The following is a 13,389-nucleotide window of genomic DNA, read 5'->3' as shown; positions in this document are numbered from 1 at the left end:
ATTTTTGGTAATTCAAGGGCCATAACTCTGAAGTGCCTGGACCGATTTGGCTCATTATCGAACTTGCCCTACTAGAGCGCATGCACATTCATTCCAAAGTGCCTGGGCCAATCTGGCTAATTATCGAACTTGTCCAAGGACTTATGGTCAAACACATTTTGTTAAAGTTTGGTGGTGATCGGATGAGAAATGTTCGACTTAGAGCACGGACAAGAGTAAAAAGGCTGATTTTCGGTAATTCAAGGGCCATAACTCTGAAGCGCCTGGACCGATTTGGCTCATTATCGAACTTGCCCTACTAGAGCGCATGCACATTCATCAAGTCAAAAGGACTCCTATACTACTCAGACTGATGCACATTCCTGGAGCCAAAAGGACCCCTATACTACTCATGAGTAGTATAGGGGTCCTTTTGGCTCCAGGAATGCGCCTAAAATCTGAGCATTTTTCGGTAATTCAAGGGCCATAATTCCGAAGTGCCTAGGCCGATTTGGCTAGTTATCGAACCTGGCCGAGCACTTATTGGCAGACACATTTTGTTGAAGTTTGGTGAAGATTGGATGAGAAATATTCGACTTAGAATGCGGACAAGCTTTGTGACAGACAGACACACAGACAGACACACAGACTGGAGTAAATCAATATGTCTCCCACACCACTGTGTGGTGGGAGACATAATTACCTGATGACACCACGTGATTAGGGGTCACCCGACTGTGAGCTTGACCTACTGACCTACTTTCTTGTTTGTAAAGATACAGCCTTGAAATTTGGATGATATGTACAGTTTTGCACACCGATCTTAAAACTGACTTTCAGTGACCATGAATTTGACCTACTGATCTACTTTCTTGTTTTTTAAAATACAGCCTTGAAATTTGGATGACATGTACAGTTTTGCACACCGATCTTACAACTGACTTTCAGTGACCATGAATGTGACCTACTGACCTACTTTCTCGTTTTTTTTAAGATACAGCCTTGAAATTTGGATGACATGTACAGTTTAGCACACCGATCTTAAAACTGACTCTCAGTGACTATGAATGTGACATACTGACCTGCTTTCTTGTTTTTTTAAGATACATCTTTGAAATTTGGATGACTTATGCAGTTTTGCACACCCATCTTAAAACTGACCTTCAGTGACCATAAATGTGAACTACTGACCTACTTTCTTAATACTTTAGCAGCAGTTTGACGTTTGGAACATGTAGCTCATATTACTCAGGTTGTTGTGAAATATCTTCATCCACCATTGGAGTCATTAAACACTCCAGTGACAGCTCCAGTTTCCTCAGATGTGCCCAGCTTCACTATCCAGCATCGAAATAGTCAAGCGCGCTGTCTCCTGTGAAGCTCTTGTCTGTTATGCTGTCCACTTCGTCAAAAGTATGGTATTGATCATTCATTTGCATGTATAAATAAATTTATTAGGTTATTATCTTCAAGCAATGATAAAATTATTAGAAATACAGCCAAATATGTAAATTATGCTATGCAATTAAGAAAGGAAAAAAATCCTTTTCAGCTTGACTATATGAAGAATATGGAGAGCTATACTACTCACACCGGCGTCGGCATTGGTTTTGACCTGTGGCTTTAAAACTTTGAACACTTGCTTATCATCATGATTTCTATCTTAAGGCAAGAGTAAATAACTCTGTCAACTATTTTGGCTGAATTATTGCCCTTTTTGGACTTGGAAATCAGTTAAATTTTTCATACCAGTCCATATTTTGCCAAGCCTGTTTTGTCATATGGTTTAGAAACTTTGACAACTTGTTTAGGCATACAGACACTAAATAGAAAAATGGCACGAAAAAAAATGGTAGTCGCATAATGGCGGATTTAAAATGGGTCCTGATGTGTGCTGTGGTCATTGGAAATAGATCAATTTTATATAGAATAAAGAATAAGAACTATTTAGTGTGTTATAACCTATAAATGTCTGTAACTTACATTTTCTTGAAGAATATTGTCAGTGCTAACTAAAAATCAAAGAAAAGTGGGGGTCATATTTGATGCAAGAAAATTAATTTCAGTCCAACACACAAACTGCAAAATCAGCTAAAAAATGAGACCCCAAATTATACTGGTGGTGTATGATCTAAGTTTCCATGAAAATTTTTGTCATGTTGTTATTTCATTATGAAAATGCTATCTACATGTCAAGCATAGATCTGTCATGTGATTTTAGCAAAAAAATTGCAAAGAAAATAAGGAAAATAGCTCTACAGAGGAAAAAAACTGAGGACTATTTGTATCCGCCATTATGTGCCTACCATTTTTTTTTCACGTCATTTTTCTATTTAGTGGCTGTATGCCTATAAGAAAAAATTTTTTCCTCTGACACTGTGCCAGTTTCATTTGAAATGCGCAAGAAACCCAAATGCGTGAAAATATTCAAGGTTTTAGCTTGATATCAACAGTTTCCAAGTTTTTATGGCATTTTCAATACCATAAGAAAAAGCGTCAGATTTTGTCAAAAATAGCTGTCGCGACATAATTTTGAAGCAATTACCCTAAATGCAGACTTGTTTGCTCAGTGTTTTGACATTTTCTACTCTGATCTGCATGCAAATTACACATTTAAACTGTTAAATATGTTCTGAACATATCACTTTTACCTCTGATAGCCAGAAAATAGCAATCAGTAGCCTATAAATATGCAGTTTTTGAAAAAAAATACACTCAAAACAGTGAAAATGTGATATTTTTGGGTTTTATCCTCATTTTCAACAAAATTGCAATTAATCAGTCTGTCATTTTCTATCAAATTCTAATCAATGTAGCCCATTTCCACCATCATCTGGCCAGATTTCATTTTTTACCAATGTTGTCTTATAACCATCATAGTTTAAATATGTAGGCAAGACTATACATAACTAGGACAAGGACTGTAGCTCAGTTATCCATATCCACAAATAGATCTACAGGTACATTGTTTGTCTTATCAATTTTTATGATACTCCCATCAATTCTTCGAATAGTCAAGTGCGCTGTCAACAGACAGCTCTTGGTATATCTGTAAATGGCCAAAGGCATTTTGTATATGCAGGGTTCAAATTTAGACAAGCATACAAGCTAAATGCTAGTGGAATTTTAAAATAGCTAGTGGGTTTGAGATGTACTAGCTAATTTCAGCTAGTCTGAGTAATATAACAAGCAAATGTCTAATTGTTTTGAAGGTACATATTTTTCTTCATGAAAGGAATGTTATCATATATGTTTATGATATTTTATTGTTCAGCAAAATGGCACAAGCTATTTTAAGCTAATAGAAAATATTTTTGTTTGTGACTGGCTACTAACAGAGATCAATCAGTAAGTTTTGGCTAGTAAAATATTAATAGAGTAATTAAATATTATTAAGTTTAGCCGGTAGCTTTTCATTTTAGCTAGTGATCAAAAAGGGCACTAGCAAATTTCAGCTAGTATAAGCAATTGTTAAATTTGACCCCTGATATGCCGATATGCAAACAAATCTGAAACTGAAATCTGAAAGTGTAAAATATGGTAGAATTTGATTTGCCTTAGATAACTGTATTACAATATACTTGTTAAGTCTAGTGTCTGCATGGATATAAGAAAAACAATGATTTTCCAGTATTTTAAACTACTTATTATGCAAAACTATAATCATATCATGTCACTAAAACAAGTTTTCTCATGGAACGGCCCAATCATATATATATATATATATATATATATATATATATATATATATCAGTTTGAACTGATGACAGCGATAAAAGGTGAAAACAAACATTCGTTCATAGATTAGATAAATTTTTGGGGATACCCTTCCTGTCACCCCCGTCGCGTAACATAGAATCGTCTTGTCGATCGCCGCCATTAGCTAAATATCGATAAAGTAACGCAGATTTCCCCGGTGAAATAGAGAGCTCTAAGTTTTGAAAGTTGTGCAACAAGTACATTTAAGTTTTGTTTCGATGTTTTGAAAAGAGTTGGATTAAGTACAGAGATGAATACTGAGGCGGAGGTGGTTAATGACACCGATCAGGTACGAAAAAATATATGTATAATTTTGTTTGCAGGTGAATTTTTGACACCTGAATGGTACCTGCATATTTATCAAACCAATCTTGACGGCACAGTAATGACTCAACATGTGCATTGTGTTTCAAAACTGTTTTTGAGTAGGATTAAACACTGTTAAAATGCGAATCATACAAAAAATGAACTTATTTACTTCCAATTATCCAAGTAAACCTATCCTAAATTTCAATCCTGTCACTCTCACTTTAATTTGGAGATGACAAGTTTTGTTGACACATAATTATACTGTAGGCTATTCAGGCAAGGCTACTTAAGTCTGCATACTTCTGGTTTGTGCTTGCATGTCATAAGCAGTCTGTAATTAAATATTGATTTCTGCATAGCTTTCTAAATGATTTTGAACTATGAGCCTGTTATCTTAATCCTGATACATTTATCTGCTGTTGATATTGCTTCCTATGTCTGAGGAAAAATTTGAAGCTTTTTGATAAATACTTCTTTCAAATTGTGCAGTTTTTCCCCCCTAAAATTCACATTATGATTTTTCCTATCATTTGACAAATGCTATGCTTCCACACCCTGCTGCCCCACACCCAGGTAGCATGTGAATGCAGGGACCTTCCACTTTTCCACTTTTAGTGTAAAGAAACCTGGCTTTGGCAGTTATTGGCATAACTAAACCTAACTTATTCTTATTAAATGACAGTGAACTGTCTCCACAAAAAAATCTGTATAAGCAAGGGTTATTTGCTTGAACTACCAGTAAACATTCTGGTTTAGGTACTGTGAGTGGCAGTAACAAGGATACCAGTGTGTGATTGCCCTTTAGTATTTTCTATTATTATTAATTACTACTATCCTTTACACAAGAAATTTTTGATGATCTCCAATCTGGAAAACAAACAGAACTCATTGTAATGGATTTCTGGAAAGCTTTCGACAAGGTTGATCATCAACTTCTTCTCTATACATGTAAATCATGAAACTTGGTGTCAACAAAACATGTCTATCTTGGATTCAGTCTTTTCTTAGTAATCTAGTAATCGCTCTTAATCTGTAGTAGTTGAGGGCTAGTAAAATTTTAATAGAGTAAAATAAAATATCACACAACCTCGTGTCTGTAGATCATGATCACCTGACAGCCTCTAGAAATTTAGAACTCCTTCCCCCCCCCCCCCCCCCACCCCCACGCACGATCAGATACTGGAATGCCTTGCCTTTTAACATCAAGGACAGTGTGAACCTTCAGTGCTTCACATCTGACCTAGACTCGCATATGTACTAATGTCATCATCCTGTTTTTATTTTTTTACAAAGCTGTATATATTACTGCTCTTACTCTCTTAACACATGCATATCATGTATCATGTAACATAGCAACATGTTTTTAACAACTGCCCCGACCTCCAAGTTATGATCAGAAATTGATTGTTGGGAGTATCCCTGTAGATGTAGTAAGTTCTTTATTATATACCATAACATAATTTTGGAAGTTTTGTGCAATGCTTCTGGTTGTTGGCATGAGTAACAAGATTCTGCCCTGTACATTTTTCTTACAGTTTAATGTGAATAATAACGTCTATAAATAATATTAAAATTGATAACAATATTAAAAATGTCATCCCAACAGTTAAACCACAAGTCTTGCATATATATTATTGTGTCAAATATTGATTTGCTAATATTTAAGTCTCATCCTTTTCTCAATACCATGTTCTTAAAGAAGGGTAATGATCTCAAACTTTTAGCATTTCGGCATTAACTTGTATTTCAGCGTGAACTGTTAGCATTTCACACTTCTTGTTCCAAAATTATCAAAACATGTTGAAGAAAATTTAATGCACCCCTAATTTTTATACATTTGTACATATAAACTGTTAACATAATTGTTGAAACATGTTCTCAACATCCTGTTCAGTATATGGCAAAGATTTATAATGCATAGAATTAAACTCAAGATTTATTATAAGAAATTTTACATTTAAGGGGAGACTATACCTCATAAAAATGTACAGAGAACTTTTGTGTTAAATTGGAATCACCAACATATTATAAACATTTATTTGGTTATATCTTAAAATACTTTCAGTGATAGGTATATAGTAACGGACAACTTCTACTAGTGTAAACTTAGTTATCAATTAAAGTATGCATTGTAATTTGTACTCCGCACCAGTGTTACATTCAGGTCATGAAAGAATTTAAAGAATGAGACATGTTTCAAAGTCCAATTACAGGGTGGCCAAAATTCTCGAACCAGATACATTCAATTTGTATATTATTATTTGCAGACATGTGCTGTGGAAAATATTTTAATAAAAGTGTTTATATATATATGTTGTTATATATATATATAGAAACACTGATGAGCCATTCACAGCGAAACTAGTTTGTGACTTTTCTATTAAAATTTAAGAAAATCTAAGCGAGCGTGTGAACTTGAAGTCATTTTATAATTTTATGATATATTATATATGAGCCGTGTCATGAGAAAACCAACATAGTGGGTTTGCGACCAGCATGGATCCAGACCAGCCTGCGCATCCGCGCAGTCTGGTCAGGATCCATGCTGTTCGCTTTTAAAGCCTATTAGAATTGGAGAAATTGTTTGCGAACAGCATGGATCCTGATCAGACTGCGCGGATGCGCAGGCTGGTCTGGATCCATGCTGGTCGCAAACCCACTATGTTGGTTTTCTCATGGCGTGGCTCATATGTGAACATCAATGGCACATTTTGTTTGTGTGTTAACCCTTGTAGGAAACTTAACAGTGGTGTGTTTTATGGAACTCTTTGAAATCTTGAAGCAATTTTGTGTTTTATTGTGGCAGTGATTGAGCAATAATTGTCAACTGCTTCAAATGTCTGTTGCAGAAATCTCAGAATTTACACACGTTGTATAGTCGTAAAGTTTGCAAAAAATATAAGTATCTCAGCTGAACTGTAAGTCGCAGGCAATTGAAATTAGGGGTTGTGCCTTCTTTCTGTGTGCATACTGTATGATAGTAGGCCAGGGAACTGCCTCAGATTATCTTTGTTTAACCCTTAGCCTGCTGCAGGCGAATTTAACAGCCTTTGCAAACAGCTTGGAACCAGATCAGACACCGATTCCAAGCTGTTTGCTACTCTGACAATATTTCTTCCAATTTTGGAGCAAATTGAATGAACTTTACAATTTTAGCAGACAACATTTCCAGCAGACGACAATTTATCTAGCATGCTAAAGGTTAATATTTTGCCAAGGAAATGAGCTTTGTTCATGCTGCATTGTTGTGCCTGTTTTATGTAAATATTACTTGACATGCACTTGTGATAATAGGCAGATGTCTTCCTGTATAATCAACCATACAGGAGGTATACTCTTCATAAAGGCTTCAGATTTTCACTGTTCTGAAACTTTAATGTACAACAATAACTTAGTGACATACGTATTACTAGTACTTGTACAATGTTTCCCTGCTAAATTTCTATAATGAACTTGTCCATCTTTCAATTTGGACAGTACCATTAACTGTTAAAAGGGGTGCTTACCAAATAAATACTGACTGAATGGCGACCAGTGCAGATCATGATCAGACTGCATGGATGTGCAGGCTGATCATGATCTACACTGGTCGCAAAGGCAGAATCAGTCGTGTTTAGCATGATAAGGATTAATGAAATGTTATGTTGCTGTATTGTATCATAACTTTATGATTCTTAGACAATTGAAATTTAAAGGGTTTGGGTATAGAGCATTCTTGTCAAAATGAAATATAAATAAGTCAAAGAATTTAGTTGTTACTATAAATTATAGTTTTCTGGATTCATAAATACCTTTGCTTTTCATAACTGTACCTATAGTAGGTAATATTGAAGGAAAACCTTTTACAGTTTTTTGTCTTATGGAAGTGTATGCTGGATAGAAAATAAGGAAAACTAATTGTGTTATATAAGTATATGAAATATAAGTTTATAAGAGCTATAAAGACGTATTAGTTCACTCTAAACTAGCTCTGCAGCAAAGTGCTTTTTTCCGAACAAGAAGTACCCAGATTCTATAAAAGGTTATAATGATAAGCAGCTGACTCACATCAGATTCTACAGCACCCTGAGGAAAGTAAATTCCATAAAATGACAAACATTCTGAAAATCTTATTAAACAGATATGGTGTCTAGATTGTTCAAGTTTGTTTTGTTATTTGACCTATTTACCTATTTTATGATCACAGATGACCTACATGTAGTTTCAAATTTTTCTGAGATTTTATTAATCACAGTAACTTACCTTGATGTTTTGTTTCCAGCTGAGCTTAAAAGACATAGAATTTACCCTATGAATTTACCATGACAATACTTTAAGACAAATGATATTTTTCAGCTTAATTGTGTTCAGGACCAGTGAAATAGCTCTTTTAAATGATGTAGGCATATATTCATTTCTAGTTTTGTCTTGGTGGCCAAATGCAGGCATGTTATATAGCTTGAGTATACACTTTAGTAGAACTTTGTCTGTGAATATTCCTCAAACAAGCTGTCTCTGTCTGAAGTCTTGTTGAATAATTCATGAAATGAAAAGCAATTAGCACATTTATTTACACCTAGAAAAAAACCTAACTTGTATTGGAAAAACTGTAATTTACCAGCCTACCTACCCAATTTTAAAAAAATAGGTATATAAAAGACACACACTTAATTTTACTATTGACCTCACTCTAGACTTGCCAAGACCTTTAAACTTCTTGAACTATAAATCTCAATACCTCACTCTAGACCTACTAAGAACTTTAAACATCTTGCACTCTAAATCTCAATACCTCACTCTAGACCTGCTAAGAACTTTAAGCATCTCGCACTCTAAATCTCAATACCTCACTCAAGACCTGTTAAGAACTTTAAACATCTTGCACTCTAAATCTCAATATCTCATTCTAGACTTGCTAGGAACTATAAAGGTCCCTCTATAGACAGTTAGAGTAAAGTCCATCATTGCAGACAGTCTTAAGAGGGTGGTACCTCAGCCTGTCAAGTTCTGTGCTGACAAACAAATATAACTGTAGTAATCTCTGTGCCTCAACTTCTCCATCCTGTTATACCAGGATGTCCTGTTCCATTTTATACCCAGGGCTTCCATTAGGATTCAATTTCATGGAGTCAGGACTGCCTAACATTCAGATTTTGGAGTCCCTCCTATGTTTTCTTGGAGTCCTACGTAGTATCACTTTGTACAATGACCTTCAATATCATCATCATCATCATTACTATCATCATCATATCTAATTGGTTCAGAACAATGTGTAAAGTAATAGAATAAAAGGACCACTAGAATGATTAGAAAACATTTTATTTAAAAAAAAAAATATTTTATTGTTTTATTATACCTATAGCAACAGTCAGCATTTTATTAAAATCAACAGACTTACTGTTGTTCAGCTACATAACGAAAATCCACTTTAAAAAATCTAAAGTATTTTTAATACTTGGAGTAGAATTATGTCAAATTACATCATTCACCTTGCAATACTCAACCAGTTAACTTTCATCCCCGCATCAAAGAAAATCAATAAAGGAAAATTTTGCCGACACCTCCCTTTGAAGCCACGACACCTCCCTTTGAAGCCACATGCTGGTGTCATCAAAAGGTGTCAAAGATGTCAGTTCTTAATAGGAGAAAAATTGAATGTTTTGTTTTGTTTTCTTTTTCTCTAAAAAATACTGTAAAAATAGGATTTATCATTCACGAAAATCCAAAGTAAGTAGCAAATTTATTACCGATCGAAAAAAATGTTTTAATTTAAACTGGATGTGTCATTTGCTAGAAGAAAATAGTTACTTGCTGAGGTTTTTTGTGCTGAAATTATCGATATATTTTCCACAATTAGTTACTTTGTCTTCCGATTTCGGAACTTGTTTCACCAACTTAATCCGAGCCAAATGCATGTAATGTTTTATTGTCGGCAATTAGCGCCTTCTAAACATGTCAACTGATCTGGATAACAGTTTACATTTACAGACAGTCTCTATCAAACACAATGCTTTCACACTAGTCTCATACTTCAAGCACTGCCGGCTAAACCGCGTTGATTAATTTCGGAGCGGAGCTAATCACGTCATTGAAGTGAAGTTACGTCACGGTGTATTGGTTTTGTCATCCTTTGAAAATATCGGAAGTCCTTGGTACGCCTCTGACTTTGTGTATTGGCGTACGGATCATAATTTTTGGCGTATTTTACGCCGGGACGCCGCTTAATGGAAGCCCTGTTATACCCCAGTCACACATACGGTGCGGATAGCTACGTCTAGCCACGGATAGAAACGTAAAAATTCTAAAATCTGCCCTGTCACATTATGATGGCATTAGCTAGACACTCTATAGTTTTCACCAGACTTATAATTAAATAGGTACTTTTTTTTTCTTGATGAGTGAAAATTCTAGGCAGCTTGTCCTGCAGGGTGACTTTCTTTCTAACAATTTGTTGAGTCCTGATTTGTTATTAGAAGTTTTGCCACTTTTTATGGCATTTTCCCCATGAAATACGATATTACAAAAGAAAAAATGCCAACATACCTACCCATGTAGCCTCAAACACTGGTATTTATTGCCTGACCTTAATGTTGCCAGGCAGTGTAATAACAAAATTGTCACTTGTGCCTAATGTGCATGATATGCAGTCTGGCATTATAAATATTTCAAGATCAGTGGTGATAATTGTGTAATTGTCTGTATGGAATCCAGCTCGCAAATAGCTGTAAAGGTCATTGTATATCCTTGTGCAATTTTCTGCTATTACCCCTTGATATTATAGCTATCAAATTTGTTGCCTGACATAAAATATAAGTTATTGGAGCAAGGGTTTGTAAGGCCATTAAGGTAGATATATATGTGGTCATTTTACAGGTGTCTTGTCCATAATTAACCAGTTACAAACATAAACCTGTTGAGAACTCTTTTGAAGTATGTAGGAGTAAAGATTGAAGTGTCACCTCTTTTACTTCGTTTTGAACTCAATTATTTCCTGAATCCAGGTATCAGGCCGGTAGGCCGTTGATAATTCTTTAACCAGCTGGTGACTTGACGACTGCCAACCAGTTGGATTCTAACCATTCACCTTTCTTTCATGAAAGCAGATATCTTGATCATGTTCTTTTGTTTATTTCAGTAAGTGTCTGCCCAACCATGAAGCCATCATAACTGGTGTGACTGTGACATGCCACTTAAACATGTCCTTTTAAAATGATTTTTAGCTCATCTGATTTTTTGAAAAAAAAAATGATGAGTTATTGTCATCACTTGAGCGGTTGTCGGCGTTGGCGTTGGCGTCTGCATCGGCGTTGCCTGGTTAAGTTTTATGTTTAGGTCAGCTTTTCTCCTAAACTATCAAAGCTATTGCTTTGAAACTTGGAATACTTGTTTAAAATCATAAGCTGACCCTGTATAGCAAGAAACATAACTCCATCTTGCTTTTTGCAAGATTTATGGCCCCTTTTGTACTTAGAAAATATCAGATTTCTTGGTTAAGTTTTATGTTTATGTTCTCCTTAACTATCAAAGCTATTGCTTTGAAACTTGGAATACTTGTTCAACATCATAAGCTGACCCTGTATAGCAAGAAACATAACTCCATCTTGCTTTTTGCAAGATTTATTGCCCCTTTTGGACTTAGAAAATCAGTTTTCTTGGTTAAGTTTTATGTTAAGGTCAGCTTTTATCCTAAACTATCAAAGGTATTGCTTTAAAACTTGCAACACTTGTTCACCATCATAAGTTGACCCTGTACAGCAAGAAACATAACTCCATCCTGCTTTTTGCAAGATTTATGGCCCCTTTTGGACTTGGAAAATATCAGATTTCTTGGTTAAGTTTTATGTTTAGGTCAACTTTTTCTCTTAAACTATCAAAGCTATTGCTTTGAAACTTGCAACACTTGTTCACAATCATAAGCTGACCCTGTACAGCAAGCAACATAACTCCATCCTACTTTTTGCAATAATTATTGCCCCTTTTGGACTTAGAAAATCATTTTCTTGGTTGAGTATCAGGGCTTGTGGTAGGTTCTGAAACTCAAGAGTCATTGACTCTTCAGCCTAAATTTTCAAGGGTCAAAATCAGATTTTCAAGAGTCAAGATCAGCTTTTTAGAGGTCAAGCTACATGTATACTGTTATTAATGCAACTCCCACAGACTTTATCTAAAACAAGTACATTAGTCGTAACAGATTTTCTTAAGCAATTCATATTTTAGTTGTCTTATTTTGCACATTGCCTAAAAGTGGGTGGGGTTTGGTGCTTTGCATAATTTTATTCTCAGCAAATTCTTCTAAATAAGAGCTGCTTTGGCAACAGTGATCATATTTTTCTTAAATGCAGACGTTTTATTGGCTTTTTATTCAGATTGTACTAGAAAAATTTTGTAAGAGATGATAAAAAATTTCGAAAATGGCGGTCTCGAGAACGAGTGACAAATACGGAAAACAAAAGTAAACATTTGAAATTCTTGAGAAAAAATAACTGTTTTAAATTTCATTTTCTCATCATACCACGTATAATTTCTGCTTATTTAATTTGTTTTGACTAAAACAAAGCCTCGGCAATGATATTAAATTTGCTATAGACCGTGACGGCCGACCGGCTCATGTAATCGTATCGAGCACACAAAATAATTAACAAGTTGTACAAACACGATAATCTAAGGCTGCATTGTTTATCAATTAACTTTTACACATTGATCAATAAACACCTTTGATAATGACAAGGCATATTGTACTAAATACAAACCGCGAGATAATCACGTGTCATTTGGCGCGTGGCGTGACTGGCATCTGTCGGTAGCTAATTAACATACGACTCTCCGCCTACTGCCATATTTCCGCTTGTGCCGGCGAACAATATTGAAATTCACTTGGATTTTGATTGACAAGGGGCAAAACTTTCGAATTTTAGACGCATCAAAGTAAGTTTCCGCGAGTCAAGCCAACGCACGTGGCATAATTTATGCGGGTCAAATACGAGTTTTTCTCGATTTTCGCGGGTCAAAACCCGGGACCTCGGGTCAACCGAATGCCCTGAGTATTATGTTTAAGTCAACTTTTCTCATAAACTATCAAAGCTATTGCTTTAAAACTTGCAACAGTTTTTCACCATCATAAGTGGACACTGTACATCAAAAACATAACTCTATCCTGCTTTTTGCAAGAATGATGGCCCTTTTTAGACTTAGAAAATCATGGGTAGGACAATATTTCTATTACACAAAAAAAATCAGATGAGCATCAGCACCCGCACGGCGGTGCTCTTGTTTTAAGTTCCAGTGAAGGGGAGATTTGGTGAAAGCTGTTGTGAGAGGGTTGTAAAATGTTTATGTGCCAACATTGTTAGAGAAGAACAGAGA

The 13,389-nt window shown here is 35.3% G+C and overlaps 1 protein-coding gene across 1 annotated transcript in view; it reads left to right on the top strand.

The window, feature by feature from the left end:
* Positions 1 to 3,820: 3,820 nt before the first annotated feature.
* Positions 3,821 to 13,389, top strand: part of LOC123564339 (titin homolog) — a 244,984-nt gene continuing 235,415 nt past the window's right edge. The window contains exon 1 of the mRNA XM_053536978.1: positions 3,821 to 4,027. Within this exon, the coding sequence (XP_053392953.1) occupies positions 3,989 to 4,027 (39 nt within the window). The 5' untranslated portion in view covers positions 3,821 to 3,988. The remainder of the gene's footprint in view (positions 4,028 to 13,389) is intronic.

The sequence above is a fragment of the Mercenaria mercenaria genome, chromosome 2, assembly GCF_021730395.1.
Source record: "Mercenaria mercenaria strain notata chromosome 2, MADL_Memer_1, whole genome shotgun sequence".
Lineage (NCBI taxonomy): Eukaryota > Metazoa > Mollusca > Bivalvia > Venerida > Veneridae > Mercenaria > Mercenaria mercenaria.
Note: the sequence above shows the minus strand (reverse complement) of the source record. Positions and strands in the feature narration are given on the sequence as shown.